The sequence below is a fragment of the Melospiza melodia genome, chromosome 2 (assembly GCF_035770615.1).
Source record: "Melospiza melodia melodia isolate bMelMel2 chromosome 2, bMelMel2.pri, whole genome shotgun sequence".
Lineage (NCBI taxonomy): Eukaryota > Metazoa > Chordata > Aves > Passeriformes > Passerellidae > Melospiza > Melospiza melodia.
The window spans coordinates 139857471-139878975 of record NC_086195.1 but is presented as its reverse complement, the minus strand read 5'-3'; the positions used below and the strand labels follow the sequence as shown (position 1 = coordinate 139878975).

The window sequence follows — 21505 nt, the reverse complement described above, 5'->3', positions numbered from 1 at the left end:
GTGCAATTTGAACTGCTCTGAGGTCAGCTTGAGCTGAGCCTGGCTGAGAGCTGCTGCTTCCCTTCCACACTGCTCTTCCAAGCACAAAATGTCAGACAATGGAATTTAACACACTGACTTGGCTCTCCTCAGGCAACCCCATCAATGGGTACAGCTCTAGGAAGTATTCACAGAGCACTGCTTTTCCCCTTATGATCAGCCAGGTTTAAAGCCCTCAAAGTTAATAGTTGTAATTAATTATCAAAAGTCCATTTACATTAAGCCCGAGATTAATGGAGTAGGGATTCAGAAGTGAGGCCATATTTTTTTACTTAAACATAGGTTCAAGATAGGCAAACAAAAAAGGAAACCCACAAAAATTCTTTGATGCAAACTGATCCGCAGCTATATATTATAAATGGAGAGAAATGGAAAATATGTATACACATAAGCTATGTCTTAAAATATATAAGTTGTCACATAGGGTGTTTTCTGTATATTTAGAAGTTCTGAAAAAAAATTCTGTTTTGTAAAAACAAGAATCTGTACAATTTGCACAATTATATACCTGGTTTGTATGTTAAAGGACAATCATGTAGTGGCTGCCATAAAACTCATCTGGTACCTGAGATAACCCTGCTTCTTCCAAACACCATTATCCAGGCTGATAATGGTCAGTCTCCTGAGCTCAGCTCACGTCTCCCTGCTTCCTTGCTCCATCCCTCTTGTCTCAGCTCTGCACTGAGTATTGAGCTCAGTATTGATTCCTTCAGTACTGAGGATTTTTTTCATTTCCCAAGTTTCCAAATGTACTCACACAGAGACAAACATGGTCTATTTTTCATAGTAGACAGCTTTGGGCTGGAAGGGACCTTAAAGATCATCCCCCAAGCCCCTGCCAGGGACAGAGAGATTTTCCACTGGACCAATGCTGAGGACCACAAACCCTGATTCCTTCTCTTGAGCTCTCTGATGTTAACATCTTATTTCTTATCCACTCTTGTTGCCACCTTCTCCTTTGCACTGTTTTCCCTACCCAAAACAATTGCAGAGAACCTAAGGCTTATAACCATTAACTTAGATCTTATTTCTCCAGCGCCTTATGGTCATCTGGACAATGCTGTCAGGCACACGGTGGGATTCCTGGGGGTGTCCAGTTGAGTTGGACTCACTTCTGGGTCCTTTCTAACTCAGGGCATTCCCTGATCCTGATATTATTTGTGTGTGTATCTAAACTACTGCAGCAAACCTTGATCCAGGTCTGGCATTTCTTCATGGATCCTGTAAAGGAATCCAGTTGCCAGCTACCACTGATCTGCCCAAGAATTCCAAAGGCTTGTCTTAGCCACCATATTAAAATAGATTCCTTGACTAAATGCCAACATTTGATTATATTTTTGATATTGATGACTTCCTTTAGGAGCCTCTGAACCTGTGGAAGAGATTTACTGCTGCTGTCAAATTGCAAGCATTAAGACAGCTCAACACCAAAGGCAAAACCATCCTGTTAACAGCACACTGACACTACCCCTAAAGCCCAAGTTATTTCACTGTTGATCATACAAAACCAAATGTTTACTGTAATGCCCTCCTAGGTAATTCCCCAGCTTTCAGACACAATCAATGTTTAAACTATTCTCAGTTACAACACATTTAAAAATTTTCACCTGATATGCTGATGAATGATGATGAAAAGCAGAGGAAAAAAAGACTGATAAAACATTCTATGCTGAACACATCATTTATTTTAAATTAAATTTATAGCAATATGAAACTAATTCCCCTGGGCTGTGCTGAAGAGCTAAAGAACTCCTTGGTAAACATGCTGAATATAGAAAGAATGCCTATTGTAAAATTGCAAGTACAAACAGCAAAGATTCCTGAACCTCTAAGAAAGCTGATGAGTTAAATCCAGGTATTCCAATTGCAGCTAAGATGAAAATATAAGACAAAGAAATACAGATCTGCACCATTTTCCTGGAGGCATTTAAAATAGAGGACTCAGGCTAAGTATTTTATGGAACCTTATCCTGCACCTTTGCCTTTTCAGCCACAGAAAGCCAAGATGTTCATTTTCATCATTGTAACAACTTTGGGCCATTTCCCCTCTAGATGGCCTCTGGCTGGAATCACAGCAGAAAGTTTCTCCCTTTTACAGCATGTGGCCAAACATAATTACCCAAATTGCCTTATATGTTCTTACAACTGCTTCCCTCAAGTATTTCAATTAAGAATATGAGATCAAGTGATTTTTTTTCCATTTAACTTCATTAAAAGCAATATAGTATAAAATTTAGCATCTATCTTTCTAAATATGTACTACCCAGTATAGCTCGAATAATTATGCTTAGTTCCATAATCTTGTTCAGGCAAAAAATATAAATGGTTTTTGATCCATGTAGTCTTATATTTTTGTCCAGAACTGGATGTTCTCTACTACCAGACAAAGCAAGTCAGCAGTAGCCCATGCAAATAGAACTCGTTCCTCAGCAGCTCAATTAAAAAAAAATAAAAGGAATATTTCTTTTCACAATCTACACACTTCTCAAATTCCATTAATTTCTATGGCACACGATAAAAATGTTAATAGGTTGTAAAATGTATACACTGCCATTTCTTTTCAATTTCCATGCAACACATGCAGCTAAATATAACTCAAGCAATATGCTCTGTAATTCATAGCATTTGAAGTACAGCAATTCTTAAAATGCCAGTTAGATATGAAAAACCAGAACCTGATAAATCCAATATATGGCAAGAAAAAGGAGGGGGGGAGGAATAAAATAATTAATTACCTCATTATTCTATCACCTATCGCTGTTCCTCTGATATTATATCTAGTAAAGGGAATAACAACTGAAGTCATTCACAAATGCTAGGCACCATGTTTTTCAAAGGTTAGCATCTCTTACAAAATGTGCTCTATGAATTCCAACTGAGAAGGCTCCTTCCCAGTGTGTGAGTCAGTATATGAGACTACTTGTATTTCAGCAAAAATAGTATTCAGATTATATAATGGTACACAAAGTAAAGGTATAAAATGCAGCAATTCTTCATAGATCACAGCAGCTGTATCATCATTTCCATTTTACATTTGTATTTCTTTAATTTTAACCTTAGTTAAAGCTAGTTGTAGCTTTTTCCAGGCTTAGCCTCTACCCCCAGATCAACTTCAAAGTCCAGACAAAATTAATTCAGTCATTTAAGTAGGAAATCAGCCCTCAGAGAGCTGTTTTGACTAATTTGTAAAAATTAAGATCAATCAATTAAAAACTGCACTCTCTGTGTATGAAGAACAGATTTTTTTCCCCTCTCCCACAGATTACAAGGTACCACCCTCTGTTTGAACTTAACTTAGTGGATCCAGAAAGTTTTAAATGACAAATGCCCTTGCATATGTCCAGACTGAAAGACCTGCACATGTTGTCTTATTTGTCAGAGAAGGCACCTTTTCCTGGGGATTCCCTAAAATACACAGGAGGTTATTTACTCTGGTGAGTATCTGGCTAAACTGCTCTGCTGTACAGAAAGGGTTTTAATTTTTTTTCATTTTAAAATACTCTGTGTACTTCCTTATCCATTTTGTTAAAAAGAGCATGCATTGACTGGCCCAACAACATGAAAAAATGAAATAACTGCTTAGCTTCTTCTAGTCACTTGTGAAGACCATTCCTACAGTGATATCAGTGGTTACAGAAATGCTGCTGAAAAATAGAAAGATGTCACATTCTCAATTATTTCTTTTAAAGAAATGTCCTTCTGTGTCAAAACTCTTCCTAGCTGACTCCTAGTCACCATGCAGCTGACTTAGCCAGTCAATCTAAGGATCATGGTATTTCTCCACATTTTGCTGCTACTACTTAAAGTCCATTTCAAAATATTAAAGCAGGTGCAGACTTTGCCCAGTCCTACCTGATAGCTCAGTTTCAGGTTATTTGGTAAGAAACCACCTATTCCCATTATGGTTTGAGATTTATAAGTATCCACAATATGAGATTATTTGAGAAAAAGATCAAACCCTCAGCTTGAAAACATTACAACTACAAATAATATTCAAATAATGGAAGTCTTGTACAATTAGATTTGCAAAATAAACAATATTTTTTAATAAATCTGAACTTTACATCCATCTTAGTAAAAATAAGGTGAGATGCAGCAGGAATTTCTCAATTTAATTAGAGCTCTGTTTAACAGAGCTATCAGAAGGGTAATTCTGCCACTTCTTTCCTTAAGAGGAAGCTACAGATCATAATTTCAGAGTACAGAATCAGAAATCTAGCCTCCTGTTTCAGTGGAGAAAACTGTACTTCACAGTGGGAAAATTACTCAGACAGAGTCCTTTATCTGAATTTCTCCACCTGTAGAATATTCTGCTCAATGTAAGCAAGAGCTATTTGGTTTATGAGAAAACACAGCCTAAAGAAAAACAAATTGATTGCAGACAAAACCAATAATGCTACATATTGGAAAAGGTTTATTAGTCAAACATTTTTTTGCATTCTGTCTCAGAAGGCTACAACAGCCTTTTTAAAATTTTTTGTCTCATAGGAAAATGAAAACATTTTTCTTCATTACATAAAAATGTTCACAAAAGGTAGATTATTGCAGCCTAGTCTTTCTTCTTCAGGAAAAAAAAACAAAAAAACACAGCAAAACCAAACCAAACCCACAACAAAAAAAGACCAAAGCAGCTCCCCCTAAGTATTCTACTGAGAAAAAAAAAAATCTACTTTATTACTCAGATATTAATGCCATTAATTATCTTATAAGATGACACATTGGAAAGTAAAGTATTAGATAAACTCAAAAAAAAAATGAGATTTAGTAAAGGAATTGTTAGATAACACAATTTACTGAGTGAGGAAAGAGAAAAGAAGCCTACAGAAAGCATCCTGGAGGAGTGGAGCCCCAGACTTGCAGGCAATTGTGTGCCCTGTATTGCTACTGGTCCTTGAGCAGGGTGTAGGAATGGAATCATGCAGCACATTGAGGGTGGGGAACTTCTTAATAGAGGGGACTGTAGGGCCTTGAGAAAATCAGCAGCATAAAATTGAGTTATACACCTCTGAGCTTCCTTCTGGTGAAAGGGAACACTCATTAATTAGGAATGACAAAGTAGGGAAGAGTGCAGGGTGTGCCTGACCACGAGCCCCCCTTGGAGCAGTGACAGGCAAGAGAGGAGGAGGACTCAGCCCCAGCTCATTGTGCTCACAGAATCCTCCCTAGACCAAGAGTAACAACCACAGAATTACTCCAGCAAAACCCAAACAGTGCAGGGGGCTGGGCTGCCACATTCAGGCAAAAAGTGAAACATGAAGAGGAGACAGAAACCAGCATAATGGCAGGAAACCCATGAATTTTTACTGCTAAGAGTGAGAAAAACTTGGTACTCAGTCTGAGGAGACAAAACCTGAAAATGGACAGGATGAGCATCATTCAATGATGAGCACTGGGTGTAAAAAATTATTTCAATCAAAACAGAATGTTAGCACAAAACAAAATGACCAATTTTAGTTCATGTACACCCAAGGTAGCAGCAATGCTTTAAGTTAGCTTCCTACTCATTAAGGGACATGGGGGATTTTATATAAATTTGATCAGTTTGTGAAAGGGATTTTAGGTTATAACAACTGCCATGGTACTACTAGAGAGAACTTCCAGTTCCTTTCACTCTACTATGAGATATAAATACTAAGAGGGCTTAGAGCTATGGCTTTTAGGACCATCAGTGTCTGCTTCCCTTCTGAAAATCCAAATTCCTTTGAGCACACACAGAGGATGTCTTACTTTTCCTTAGTATCTCAGAGTGCATTTGAAAACTCCTGAAACCTGAAGAATAGGAGGGAATATAATGCTCAGTAGCTAAACTGGAAACCTTCACTGCTTGCACACACACAAAAGCAGAACAAAATGATCTGGTCAGGCATTAAACCTGAGCAATGAAAGCCTACAGAAAATCCTAAACCAACTGACTATGAAGCAACTTTTCTTCAGATTTTATTTGGGGGGAGAATAAGGGAGCAGGGGACTGCATAAAGGATTTTAATGATATCATTCATTTGGCTGAATGATCTTTCCTAGGAGATAAATTTAAACTGTTACAGGAGAAGATCTCACTGCACAGAGAGGAAAGGAAGCATGTCAGATAAAGTGTAACTTCATTTAGGATGTCCCCACTAGTAGGAAATTGTAACAGCTGTGTGATACCTGCAAATGTAATTCTTTTCACATTGCTACAGAAGCTATTACATTGTAGAGACAACATGGTGCATGGAGGGAAGCTACGAATCCTGCTTGAAAATGGAGATGGGATTAAAATTGCAGGGCTTTTCACAGCTTGCTCTTCAATCACTGGATCATAATGAACATTGGCTCTGCAGGGGAAAATATTTCTGCCATTCCATATCTGCCTACAAAAACTTAGTACTGCATGGAAAGTTAATGGGTTAAGACAGAATCTGTGTATATTGGCTTCTTCACAAAAACTGTCATTTAGTGAGCAGAATTACTTGTGCTTTGTAATAAACAACCACTGACTGTTCTTTTTGCCACTACTGACAATGTGCTGGCTTACTATTTCTATTTTAATTGCAAATTATTCAAAACCTTCTCTAGAAACAGCTATTAAATTCTTCCTGATTTCCTAATTAATATATATTGTAAATTCCTGTGAAGAATCTTCAATCTTCATTGCTATCATAAGAAATTAATAGCACTGTCTTTGAACAGGAGTACAGCAAAGGTATGTGACATGAGGTTAAATTACATCTACAGCTAGTAAAGAGGTATTGTATGAAGTCTAACAGCAGAAATGTTGCTTAAATAATTTTACAGTTTTGAAATTAGTGAAGAAAGGTATTAAACCAAAAATAGCAAATTGAGGGTTCAGTTTACTGAATGATCAAGCAAGTATGTACAGCTCTTCATATAAAAAAAGCACAAAGCTTACTAAATGCATGTTTTATTCATGGTAACAGCTAGTCTACCTTTTTTTAACTGACATACATAGTAATATTTAATAACCAACAAAAGGAAAAGGATTACAGTTTCTCTTTCAGAGAAAAATAAGAATGAAAAATTGAACACATCCATTTTAATATATGTACTACAAACACACCATTGCTGCACAAGAGCGGTTAAAAGCTCTTGCTTTGCCAGAATAAGAACACCTAAAGTACAACTGGAAGAAGATGATGGTCCCTGTCCCCAGATCTATGAACTTTCTATACATATGACTAGATATGCAAATACTTAGCACCGAGGTATTCAGCAGGCAAGAGATCAGCATAAGCAGGTATTAGATCTGCAAGAGCCTTCCTGGCTTGCAGGGAAAATGCAGCTGTACAAATCTTACACATAGGCAAATTACACTCAGCCATCAAGCTCTTGGCCAGTTGTCAAAGAACAACTTTGAGGATATGAGGGCTGAGTTTCTCCATCTTTCATTCAAAGCAGTAAACAAGAAAAGAGAAAGGAGAACAAAAAGCAAGAAGCATTTGCCAAGCGGAGCAGGTGTTGGCCTCACCTGTGGCCAGGGCCTCCCCGATACCTGGCGCCGGGGATGAGGACGGGGTCGTCGTCGCTGTCGTCGGTTTCCTGCAGCGCCGAGCTCCGCGTGGAGCCGTCGTCCGGAGCCGCCAGCCCCGAGGGCTCCGGCTGCGCCTGGGGCTCCTCGCTGGCCACGGCGCTGGGGGCACTGGGGTCGCTGCTCTGCCCGCACAGGGCTTGCTGTGCCCCCTGCTCACTGCAGGCTTCCTCCTCTGCGCTCCCAGAGACAGCGTCGGGTTTTTCTGCTTCAATTCCAGAGTGCTCAGGAGCAGCTTTATCTGATACTGCTGAAAAGCAAATATTGGGGAAAACAAGTCTCAATAACAACTACAGTCTATTTTAGAAATGGTCAGCAAAGTTAAATTATGCAAACTGAGTTCATATTTCATTCTCTACTTCTTCTTATAACTATTTGAAAGAGTACAGATACATACTTGCTATGTACAGATACCTACTTGCTTCTGTTGTCTCTGCAGCTTCATCTGTATCTTTCAGCTCTTCAGCACTTGCATCTTCCTTGAGAGATTCATCAGAACCCCCTAAATTAAGAAATTTAATGGAAAACCACATGATTTCAATTGGATGCACACTTGTAATGTAAGCAAGTCTAAACGACACCAGCACTCCTAGAAGAAACCAATCCAAACAATCCACTACTAAGTCAATGTCTCTACTGAAATCTCAGCTATCAGTCACATAAAAATCAGTATATATAAACCTATGTAGTTGACCAGGTCAACACACTAACTAAGAAAAATGTAGTCATTTCTTATTCCTTAATGTATTTAACAGCCTTTACTATGAGAATTTAAGCAGCAAAAATAGCATTTGTACTCTTAATACAGACATTAACTATTATTTCTGAAGACAAATGAAGTTATCAGTCTGTTAAAAGGGAATTTTTTTTGGTATTTTTCTGGAGGTAGTCATTTGACTTCACTGCACTTTTGGCAATGAACTGAGCAAGACAACACATTTAATAAAACACAGTGAAAGCTTGAAGGAAATGAAACAGAATTCCAAGTAATCATTTATGACTGCAAAGTGCAGTTGTTCTATTTTCCTATACAAATCAAGGCACAATATCCCCTAAGAAGAATAATGTTTTTACAACTAAAGACAAGGTAAGTTAATGTTTATATTTATTACAGCTATCTCAGGTTAATATCTTCTTTCCTAAAAAATTCATGCTTTATTGTGGCAATGGGAGTCAGGGACATAGGAGGGCAGAATTTTTGCCTTAGCGTTAGAAATCCCAATGTTTCTTACTTGTTTCTTCCCCATCAGGCTCTGATTCATCCAAAGCTTTTGTTTTTACAGAGTCTTCTTGGCCTTCAGTTTTGCAATGACTTCCACTCCCTCTAGAGCTTGAATTTATGCTGCTCCTGGCAACGTAACATGGAAAAAGAAAACCATTTAGATCATGTAAATGCACAAATAAATAAATAAGATCATTTCACCAGCACAGTCTGACCAACATTGTCTATCTCACTGCAGTGAAGTGAGAGCTCCTGGCAGCAGCTACAACCAATTCTCAGCAATTTCAAAATTCTCTTTCATTGTGTCCATTGCCACTCATCCCACACAATTCCTCTGCATCACAGAACCTGGTTGTCTCTTTCCTGTCTTGTTTTTTTTTTACCTTTAAAGAATATTGTCATTGCTTTTCCAAATATTGTAAGGATTTGGTTTATTTCACTATTTGCACACTTTTTAGATGTATAAATAATCAGAGATCATCTTATTAGAGGTATGACAAGCTATCAATTGAGCACTAATAAATGTTATCCCATTCAAATAAAAATTTGATTCAGATAAAAGTCTCCAGTCCCTTCAACTCTAATTATCATTCCTGTACCTTTCAAAGTATGGACTTTCAGTTCTCAAAGTTTTATTATTTCTCAAGATTCACTATGAGCTGGTATTTGACATTTACTCCCCATTCATGTTTAGACAAATATTGTGGGACACCATTTTCTCTTGACAATATGGAAAACAAATCCTCAGGAAATTTGTAAAATGTTGTCCTGAATGTCACTGAAATTCATGTTTTTAGACTCTCTAGCAAAGACTTTCAGGAAATGCAGTCTTGTTGCTGAGCTTTCTAATGTGATGTGGCCTAAAACTCAGGCAAATCTTTGGACTAAAGCAGAATTATAAGCATGATTCTCAATAATTTAATGTCTCTTTACAAATATCTTCTGACTTGTGGATGTTATTAGCAAATATTTAATATGCTACATTGCTAGAAGCAGCACAGATCATGCTTAGTTGAGATTCTTGAGAATTCAGTCTAGACTTCAGGAATTTTATGTCTTATGTTAAATCAGAGCTTTTACTCCTTTTGATGACCAATATTCTGTGTATTCCTTGCTGTACTGGATTTGGAAGCTGTAGGCAAAATTTTGTTAACCCTTTCAGTATTTCTTCTAAATCCAGAATTTTCAGCATTGCTTCTGAATGGCCAGACAAGAAGGATGCTGCTAGACACCAGGTGGAGGATTTTTGCTGTGTTATGTCTCATCTCTCTATAAACCTTATCACAGCCTAAGCAGTAAAATATTTTTTTGACTTGTAGGATTTACATGTCTTCCTCTATTTCATTTTCACAACTTCCAATTCTCAGATTAGGGAGTTATTTGTTCTCAACTGCATCATTTTGTCAGATGGAATTGCATCCTGCTCCTGTTGCTCCACTCTTCAGCACAATGTTTTTAGTCAGCCTCTGAACTGACAATGACTTGCAACTTTGTCCTACCAGAAAATGCTTCTTCCTCTCACTACCCACACCACACTACCCACCACCAAACTCCATGGAATTTGCTGACTAACTGCAGAATTACATAAAAGCATCACAGCAAAACTATTTTTTTTAAAGTTTGCTGGATATTGGAGGAAAAATCAATGTTTCAAGTTTCCAAACTGTGAGCAAGGTGCATGTGTTGCATCTAAAGCCACAGCACTTAAGAGTGGCTAAATGTGGCAATTTCAGTGTTTACAACTCAGGATCTGAGTCACAGAAAGACTCACTTGCAGAATAATTATGTTTGCATTATAGAGATTCACAGTAAATACACAAAAACAAGTCTCTTGTATAAATTTCACATTAGAGTACATCTATCTTATGTTCTGAATGCATTAAGACTACAGCCATTTCAAATTGTGTAGATACATCTAAAAACAGACATAAACCACAGGAAAAATAATTTATAGCTATGCCAGACAAGTGCTATTGATATGTGCTAATCATGAGCTAGTCAAAACCAAAATTAACTTGTTCTTACCACTCATCAGTGAAGTCCAGTTTTATTGTGCTTGTAGTTGTTCCTTCTGTACTGTAGTGCAAACTTAAAACTGGTTCACCTGTTCCTGTTCGTGGCTTATCACTCTCTGTAAATATGGGGTTGATAAAGTTTGAACAGGCATTAGAAATGTACATAAAGTTGCTAGAATTCTGAAGATTAATTTAATTATCAAATGTGGCAGTAACATATATCTTGTCTGTTTAAGATCTCTTACAGCCCAAGCACAAAGTTAAAAAGTTCCAGAGTAAACACACCAAATTTGCAATGCTTGTAAAATGGTCTAACATTGTATGTAATTATAAGAGCAAACAAAGGAGATGCTGTCCTTCAACATGCAAGTAAATAAAATTTCAGATAGGTATGTGTACACACAATATAATCATTAATAAGCAGATCCATTTTATAGCAACTATATTAATAAGATTATTTTTAAGTGGTATTCAGTCTTTTTGCCTTAGTAAATACACATGAAAAAAAGATAATGAGATCTAGACATAATCAGCCTAGAAAAATCACCATCCTGTACTTTGTTGCCTACTTAGAACCCAGACAACTACCAGTACCCTTAGCCTGCTGTAAATTGTCAGTCACTTTTCATAAAAATACTGTAAATTCATGTTTCAAGAGTTTTATGCTCAAAACCCAATTTTAAATTATGATAACTGCAAGCAGAAGGGAGCACTTGTAAAATGGGCTCATTCACAATTTCCAAAAGCAACAGAAGTGAATGGAACTGAAAACCACAGCACACTGGTCACTCCTCTGCTGCAGAGATGGTTCTAAGGATGTTAATGGGCTCCTTCAGAAGAGAACTGCTCAGTGCCATCCATCCATCCATCCATCCATCCATCCATCCATCCATCCATCCATCCATCCATCCATCCATCCATCCATCCATCCATCCCCTTGGAGTAAAGTTCATGGTCACCACCTATCCACAAATGGCAAGTTTGCCATCAGTCCTAAAGCTGGGCAATACTAAAAAGTTCATGGAAAGCAGCATCAGATGGAGCCTCACTACACAGGTGCCATTCTCTCAGAGGGAAGGTTTATTTAGTGTATTCCAATGGCCACTAAAAGTCTCTACAGTCTTGCTTTTCCTGACTACTGAGCCTTTTATCTCAGGATTATTTGGACAAAACCTTCTGTCCTTTCTTTAAGTTTCTAGAATACAGAAATGGGACTATAAATATCCTTGCAGTATTGGCAGCACACTGACAAGTGTAATAAAGGAAAAGCTGCAGATCATCTTTGGAAGTCAGTTAAAACCTAATGTTGCATTCAAACACAAGCCTACAAATTTCCCAACTAAAAAGGTTGTTGTCATAACAGTAATGGCTACAGTATTGGCACAGGATACTTAATTTTAAAGATACAATTAAATTATAGCAACTATGAGATAGCACATCAGAATTTAAGCTAACAATCAATGCTCATATTTTTAAACTGCTGACAGGCAGAAGCCCACTCACAGGATCAGAGCACTGATCAACTGTGCCAAAAAACTTTAAATATGCACTTCTACATGTTCTGAAGAAAAATTAAAAAACCCAAAACATACCACAAAACCCCTGAAAGAACAAATTAGAATACTTTTTTTTTAAATGAAAGAGAATTAATCAATTACAACCATGACCCCAATAATGCACAAGGTATGGGCCCCACTCCATGGGAAGAAAATTTTATAGCCCCTTGAAATTAAAAGTTCCAGTTACATTCTTGTTAGAGTGGAGCAAGGATAAAATTGATTAAAAGAAAGTTTATTTAAGCAACTGAAAACCTATGAAATGTAAGGAAATATTTTATAGTGCTATGTAGACAGTTTGAACAAAAGTGACATTCTTCCTTAACTAAATGGGTTCTTCCTCTATTTTTTGACAATCTATGATTTATAAAATCTCTTTTTAAAAATGTCTGTTCAGACTGCAAACATCCCTTCCTCAGCAAGTAGAAATATTGATTGATCCCACATATTGCACAAGTCACCAGGAACTGACACTGAAAGCCAAAAGTGAGAGTGGGAGAATTCTTCAGCTTCCTTTTAACAGCCTCTGACAAGACAGATCTTTGAGCTGGGAACCCAGCTAAAGACAGACAATTTCCTGCTGTGAATAATCCAAGACAACCCCCAAATAATGACTTTACTCATGGACTTCCTACTGCTGTGCAAGGTTGGCTTCAGCACAAAACCACTTAATGCTGCCAATCAAAGTAACCAAACCTGGCTATCTACAACGAGTCTATCTGAATACCAGGATTGCATTTCCTAAAATCTCAGGGTCTGAAAATCCAACCAAGATGCATAAGGACTGGCTGCACTTACTCTGGAAGCAATGCTTGTAGTTGTCCGCACCCAAAAATTTGGAAGAATTGCTGTAGACTTCACTAAAGAGGACATTGACTGACAAATTCTTTTTACAAGTTTCTGGGAACAGATAGCTGTTAAACCGTACTGGATAATAGCATTTTCCTAAATCTACAATAACACCAACTAGAATTTGGATGGGGTCAGTTTCTTCTTTCAAGTAGCTTTAGGGCATAACATAGATGGTAATAAGAACAAGAAACCTTTTAAAAGACAGATGAGAGAAGAATCTGATAATAAACTGCAGAGAATTAGTTGTGTGGTTCAATATTTGATATTGAATTTACACTGCTAATGAAAGTTGACTTGGAGCATCTGTGAAGAAAATGCTTTGCCTCCTACATAACTGAACATTCTTTCAGTTAGGAAAAAATAACATAAACCAAACCCTACAAATCTTGAACTCTGTTTTCTGGGAGAAATGTGATGGCTAAAGACTGCCCAGATTAGAATGAAGCTCTGTTTTCTTCTTCTACTAAATTCATCCCATCAAGGCAGATCTACTTCACACTGATAATGAAGGGAAGAAGAGGAAAATGGTCCAAATTCTGCAATATAGGCAGTTCAGTTTATTAATCTTGTTGCCAACTCTAGCAGAGTAATCACTGCTACAAGAGAAAGCTGTAGCTTGTCAACACCTTACTAAATTTCATTCTAAATTCCTCAAAAATACCTTGAAACTTTACTTAATTTTACAGCCAAACACAAGATATTTTGAAGATACTAACAACACTGTCTAAAGCACGCTCCCATTAAATGGTCCATTCTCCAGGTGCCCACAGAAAGGAGACACTTTTAAACTATCACTCTTAAAACTGAAGATAAAATATCATTCACAAAATCTGACATGAAAAACAAATCCACAAGCCAAACTACATAACTGACAGCAACAACCTTCATACCCACTTTTTCCCTTAGAAAATGAACCTGTGCAAGTGTAACTTCACAGACACTGGGGCTCTCAACCATAAAGAGTTAAGTGCATAAGGACAGGTTTACAGATTGCATTTCCTAATTAAACTGACACTGTAATGAACTTCAAGCCAGTTTGCCACATCTCAAATGCTGCCCTGTTCACTCATCCATTGGCAACCTCATGAAAACAGGACAGATAACTTCTCATTTAAAAAAACACAAAATAATTCCTATCCAGCACTATGTTCTGTGTGAAGACCTAACAGAGATACTTCTGGAAGGGAGAAAAATTGACCCAAAGAGGACAAAATAAGTTGTGCATTTCAATAGAACAGAAATTCTGTGAGAATTTAACACATGAAATTTAATCAGGCCTCAGGTTCCCTCTTTACTCATTCCAACTAAGGCAGTACCTTAAAATCCTAACACTGCAATAGATCTAAAGGCCAACCCTCCACTATGACAATCACAGTCCAAAACATTGTTAAAAAATCAAGTGTAGATGACTGTGATCCACCTCAAACTATTTTGTACACACAGCAATGACTTCTGGGTTCTGCTGGAGTATCAGAATGTTGGCCTTATAAATGGATGGGATTGCAAAAGAATAAAAAGATCTTTAAACCCAAAACCATTCTTAAAACATGAATGCCAACAAGAGAAACAAGTCCAACAGAAGATGGCTGATTCAATTCTAAATTAAGAGAAGGCAGGAATAAGAAGGAAAGGTAATTCTGTATGAGAAGAACTGTTAAGACCTCCTTCATTAACTATTTACACTGTTTTGAGACTTCAAATGGAAGTGAAACTAATGCAGTTAAACTTCAGAAATTCAACTGGATCTCAGCAAACTATTCTTTTTGGATATCATTTGCACAAAAGATTTCCCAATAAATTTGCTCCTTTTTCAAACTCCTAGTTTCACAAATTAGAAGCAACATTGTCTGCTAACAAAGCAGAAAAACATTGCCTTAAAACAATTGGAGAACTGGTGTACTGAAAAGCAAATGTGTTTTGGGTTGGTTTTTTTCTACATATTAAAAAACCTGAAGTGCTTCTATGAGAGGAAATCTCTTAGTTCAAGTAACTTAATGAGGAAAAAAACTCCCAGTTTTCCTAAATTTTTAGTTGTAAGAATCTTAGGAAACTTACAGACTTTCTATGTTAGTTCTAAGTTATTCTACTCTGATCAAATAATGTTTTATTCTGAGTTTAGAACTGAGATCATAACTTGGCCACTTGTTATAAGCAAGGATTCCATCTAAACCTGATTGTTGAAATGATGTAGACTATTAAACCATGAATAATTAACAAATTTACACATGGAGGTTGAAGGTTATTTCATCACAAAATGTATTTCCACTAAAAGAATTCATTTTGTCAAGGTGCAGCTTGATTTTCCCCCCAACATTCTGGCATCCTAAAGTAAACCATAATGTCAATAGTTGCCAAACAGACTGTTTTTTAGAAGTGGGATTTCAAAATGGCTTTCTAGTTTGGAATGCAAAAGAAGACAAAGCTGTTTTGTGGGGTTTAAGCTATTAAATCTCTACAGACACTTTGACATGGAAGCATAATGCAGAGTGTATGGCAATCTATTTTTAAATTGGCATCTATCACTCTTTAATTGTTCAGTCATAAATATTCCCTACAGATGACATTGATGCAGCTGGACAGGGTCACCTCTGGCCCACTGCAGTGCTCACAGTTTGGAGACTGATGCCTGATGGGCACAGAGAAAGCTCCCAAGCATTCTGTCCACCCCCAGTCCACGGGGATCCTACAAGAGACACCAGTACCTGTTCAGCAGGAGGGGGGAAGGACAAGGGATACAGAGGGAAGATGCACCTCAGTGCAATGGGTGCTCTGGAGTTACTCAAACTGTGCAGGAGTCACAAAGCTGCATATCACTCATGGATAACAGAAATAATATGGCATTATGAAATTAAAGGTTATTGCAATCTTGATATCTGCCCTTTGATCCAAAAAGAACCATTCAGAAAAAAAAAAAACCAACCTGTTTAAATAATTAATTTTACTTTGCATTTTACAAAAATATTCCAACTGTAGGTAGAACACATGAGACATTTACTGTACCTACACTGAACCGTAGTAATTGCATGAAGAACTGAGCTTAGGATGGTTTTCAAAAACAACAATTAACCTCACTCAGTTAATCATATTGATCATTAAATCACAAGTTTCCAGCAGATCTGCTTACAGAATTCTACTATATGTGGATGAACAGCATTTTTAGACTGTTTCTCATCATGAAAAGCAACTTTAAAAGAAGCATTGCAATCAGCTATGGCTGGGTATAGCGCATTTCCTGTCACACGCACCCTGTGGCTCATCAAGTGACATGGATCCAAGCTGTTTGTTAACCACTGAAGAAGGAGAATCTGAAACAAAAACGAGATTTCAACTTAAAACATAAGCAGCAGAGAACTGCACAGCAATGTCACGATCATATGTTAGTTTAAAATAAAAAAGCAGCAACATAAGGAAGCTTTGGGTTTGTTTAATGAGCAGCCAGCCATATTGCATTTTCTAGGCATGACAGAAGCAAAGCCACTTGTTTCAAACCATTATTTATTCACTGAACAGCCTGAAGCTTGCTGACATGTTGATAATGAAAATGCCTGTCCATTACCAAATATTTTACTGTGTTCTTCACACTTCTGACATATCAGGAAAAACACTGGAGAGTCACGACTCCTAAAGCCTTTGCTCCAGCTACCAAATGACACCAGTATTTCACACTATGTGCAAAATGTAAATTTCAGAATATTTATACTTCAGCATAAAATAATCCATGGCATACCAGTACCTCCAATACTTAAACACTCTTTTAATAATAATGTTTTAGAACATCAAAGCACCAAAATACATCCCAATTATATGACACTTTGGTAGTTCTGCATTCTTAGATGCTGCACCTCTGATGACTGAGAGCAAGTCTTGATCAGTTTATCGCAGTACCACACCCATCAGTCTTATAAGCATCCCCATCAATCACATAAACAAATAAGTAGAATAATCACCCCCCTCAGCAGATAAGTGCCTTTTTTCCCCCTGGACACTACCAGTTAATAACTATCACCAGCACTCATTCACTGCACAGACACAACAGATGCAATATTCAGTATTCAGTATCTTCTGTGAATCTATTTCCCTTGTCACCTCTGAAGACCAGATCTTACTTCTATATTATTTGAAGATAAGCTGATGTACATAAATTAATGCAGCATTCTAAAGATATTGGCTAGAGTATCATATCTTGGTTCCACTTGATAACCATCTATTATAAAAAAATCCATCCTAAACTGAAAGGATTTAATATCCTGTATTACAAACTGAGTCACAGTCTGCCAGCATCACAGCATGCTAAGTGACTTTTAACATAAATGTACATCCTATATCAGGAAAGCAATGAAATAATACTCTCTCTTACAGGAAGCTCCCTTCCAGCTTTGAGCCAGACTCACCAGTGAGATCTGTTTTGCAGTACAGCCACTAGACCTGCTGAATTGACCAAGCTGCTTTAAATACACATATTCTCAAGCAGTTGTTCACTCCCAGGCATTGGTGGAAGCATGGCAGTGTGCTCCTTTGCCACACTGATATCCAGGAGCAGGGAAGGGGCGGAGGAGCAAAGGAGAGACACCAGGAAAGTCTGAGGCAGTGTGCTCTGGAGGGTACCTTGCTTTGGGAACTTGCACAGCTTATTTCTATAACTGAGGAACATTAAATTGGTTCTGGTTTGTCTTCCTTGCTCAACCATGCCCATGCCTTGCACCAAGCACACCTAAGTTAGACCATAGAATTTAACATCTAGATTTATGGCATGCAGCTATTAAGTAGAAGATTTGTAGCATTAATATATTTTACTTTCCAAAACTGAAGTGTGCTTTATATATAATACCTAAATCAGAAGAGAAGGATTTACAGGGGAGTTTTTTCAATGGACTAATAAGCCACTTTTCATAAGGTAAAGCAGAGCAAAAAGCTGGTGTACAGATGCTCCACATCATGAGATGATCTCCTTGTGTTCCAGCAGACTCAGTAGAGGAATCTGTGCCTCTTTCAAGGGCTGGCTTTGATCTTGGACTCACAAAGGTCATGGCTGGGATTAACTTGTATCAGAAAGGCTAAAGGGAGGGCAGATCCTGGACTAGAAGCTGAGAAACCTAATGCATGCAGTGATCCCAGCCACGCTCTGTTCCTGAACTGCAATTCTTTCCAAAAGTTCATATGCCCTTATTTAAAAGGTATTTTGTACTGCCAAATATTTCACTTGGCTGGAAAAGCTCATCTCATCAACTCTGTAATTCAGACTTGTATAATCAGAATACTGAATTAACATATATTAATTAGAAACATTAAGAAATTACCTCTACTACCCTTTCCAGCATTTCTAATTTTATTAAGACCTCACTCTATACAGCAGTAATTAAAAAAGTAGGTATGTTTTGCCATGTGCATCATTCAACCACAGTAAGTGAAAATGAAAAGGTTTCCAGGTAGAAGTCCATGCCAAAGGAGGCTTAAACCTCCCACATCTCACTGTTACACCCAAGTCTCCATACAACTTTGTGAATGCATTTCACTTTAATAAATGAATATTTAACCAACAATAGGAAACATCCAAAATACCTGAATTAGCATGGTTTAGAATAGAGTTGTTTGTAGCAATTTGAAACCTCCTTGTTTCCTTTTCCAAGCACCCTGAAGCCACAGATCACCAGCACCCCTTCAAGTGGCTCTGCAGTCTGGAACCCCCACCTCAGGCAGGGGAATCAGCATGACCATGAAACCAGCCTAGAGAAGTTCAGGTAAATGCCTCTTTTTTTAATATATGGCTTTGTTTTGTAAAAAAATCTGAAAAATATACTTTCATAATTTCTTATAAAGCTTTTGAAAAAAAAGCATTACCAAAACTGTGCCATATAGTTAAAAAAACAAACAAAAATCCAAACTCTTACCTGAGCCTTCACAGGCTGGGTCTACATCCCAATGCAGTTCACCACTGGTTGTAATGTCACCAGTACATTCTAAACTGGAGCACCACTTAAAGAGGGAACTGGAGATTCATAAATTTGGGGAACCTCAAACAGAAAATAGAAGATAATTTTAAGGTCAGTTATATGCTGAAGGATCTTCCTATAGTTTGGGCAATCAGCACCTGACTTCACCAAAATATTAGCATGCCACCTCAGTTTTGGTTGAAAAAAAATCTTCCTTGTATGACCAGCTTCAAGGTGAGGTCTAAAGCAGTGAGAATTGTTTTAAAGTCCTAAACATGATACGTGTAGAGGAATCTAAGAAATTAAATACTTGATTTAATTACTGTAAATAATTGCTTTGCACAGTGAATATGCTCTCACTTATATATTGTGCACTTCAAATATTATTTCTACATCTTCAAATAAAATTCCTACATCTGAGTGTTAGCAAAGAATCTAATGATCAAAACAGCTGTCATTCCCTTGTTCTCCTCCAAAAGCTTTAACACAGAAATTAAGGTCCAGTTTGCTCTGCTTTAGAGACTCAATGTATAGATCAACCAAAAGCTTAAAAAAAAAAGTCAATTTGCAGCACAGGTTCTGCAATATGCCAGCATGCACATGTATATATCTGCATTCCACAGCAAATGAAGTACAAATCAAATATTTTTTCCTCTAGAAAAAAAAAAGGCTAATATTGCTTCATGGTTTTGTGGGTAAGATTAGGTACAATGACCACTGCAGGAAACCTTGATCTATAATATGTTTTTTCTTTTTCACTTCATGACCAGCTGGTTCACATTTCTGTTACTTTTCAAATTGGATTCCATCTCCCTGAAATTCTCAGAATGATAAGTGATGTAGTAATGGTGATGCATATGTGGCATAGCAGCAATAACAACAGGTTAAAAAGGTTTACTTTCTTTGTTGTTTGCATATAGCACATAAATGCAGTTGTTTAAATACTGCACAGGATGTAAATGTTATAAAATGCCACAAAAAATGCAAGGAAGGGCTAGGTTTTTGAGGGAGAAATCATTCAATAAATAAAAATCCAACTAAACTGAAATATTTACTATAGTTTCCCTAATTAAATAAAGTGGCAACCAAAAAAATCTGAATCCATTCAATACCTAAAGCAAAGGCTTGAAGACAAAATAGATCTGATCCATGCAGCAAACACTGCTTCTAAAATTCAGCCAAATTCCAAATTTAGTATCCACCAAAACAAAATCTCTCTCATCTGAGACCTTTTGTCTCGGAGTCAAAACTCATCTCCCTTTCACATTCAAAACTATAAACTTTTGACCATATTTTTCTAAATAGGTTAACTACTATAGATTGAGCTTACAAATCCTCATGTAACTGGGAGACAGAATAACTACCACACAGTCTAATTTTCTATTAAACCTGTAAAAGCTTTCAGCTCTTGACATTTTCTGCTTGTAATTTCTTACATGGCTGGGATAGTTTTCTCTTCCTACTCAAGCTTCTGTGCCTGCAAAGATAAGGAGTAATAACAAAGCACAAATCAGAAGAAGTGGCCATGGTCTCATGCTGAATTCCCTCCAAAACTGCAATTGCAATTTATACAGGTTTTATCAGAGCAGGGATTGAGAACCTGCAGACACATTTTGTGCTGTAATTTTTTTGTTTGAAAATTTACATCTAGTATGTGCCTGAAAACAGAATATCTGCTTCATGACAGGGCAGCAAAGACAACCTTTCAGGAAAAAAATAGAGATTGTCTCTGTATAGGAATTTATTACTTTAAAAAGACTCCAAACAATTCAAAACGACTCATTTATTTCTCTCCTACCATATTTCTGAATAACCAGCTAAGCACAGGGTTAGAAAACAATTGTGTCTATGGAGAAGCTAGAGACCAAAAATGTGCAGCACTGGTTTTCCAAAGGAATAGACGGTGAATAAGCAACTTGCAAAAATATATCTTGGGAGGCCAGAAAAGGAAAACAAAACAAAGAAACTTTCAAAAAAAGAAAAGAACAAGTACAGAGAATATCAGAGAATATCTCCATGTCCAGACTGCAGAAATCTTATCAAGTAAATAAGAAGTGCAAAGGAGATCCATAGTCAAAAGAAATGAGCTTCATTTGTTCCCTCCCAGAGCAGAGGAAGGAGGAATGCAATGAAAGAAGCTGCAAAGCACAACAGGAATATATTATTTTTACACATACAAATAGAAAGGAAAATACAATGTAATCTATTATCAAATTTCTCTAGAACTAATTGGCCAAACATATTAAATATTTTCAAATATAAATTTCTCTCTTTATAACTTCCACTGCCAATACTGCTGAAGACAACAATTCCACCCACCAGACCAAACCTCAAGAAGATACATCCCAATGAGCTGGAGCTCAGGG

The 21505-nt window shown here is 37.1% G+C and overlaps 1 protein-coding gene across 8 annotated transcripts in view; it reads right to left on the bottom strand.

Annotated features, from left to right (window-relative positions):
- Window positions 1-21505, bottom strand: part of DCAF6 (DDB1 and CUL4 associated factor 6) — a 74751-nt gene that overhangs the window by 12291 nt on the left and 40955 nt on the right. For 3 of the 8 annotated variants that reach the window (XM_063150187.1, XM_063150189.1, XM_063150190.1), the window contains 5 exons: window positions 10812-10917; window positions 8797-8912; window positions 7983-8066; window positions 7505-7814; window positions 2775-2816 (listed from right to left, as the gene is read on the bottom strand). In XM_063150187.1, the coding sequence (XP_063006257.1) occupies window positions 2775-2816; window positions 7505-7814; window positions 7983-8066; window positions 8797-8912; window positions 10812-10917 (658 nt within the window). Of the gene's footprint in view, window positions 1-2774; window positions 2817-7504; window positions 7815-7982; window positions 8067-8796; window positions 8913-10811; window positions 10918-16454; window positions 16515-21505 lie in introns of all 8 variants that reach the window. The other 5 variants (XM_063150184.1, XM_063150188.1, XM_063150186.1 and 2 more) reach the window with 3 other exon arrangements.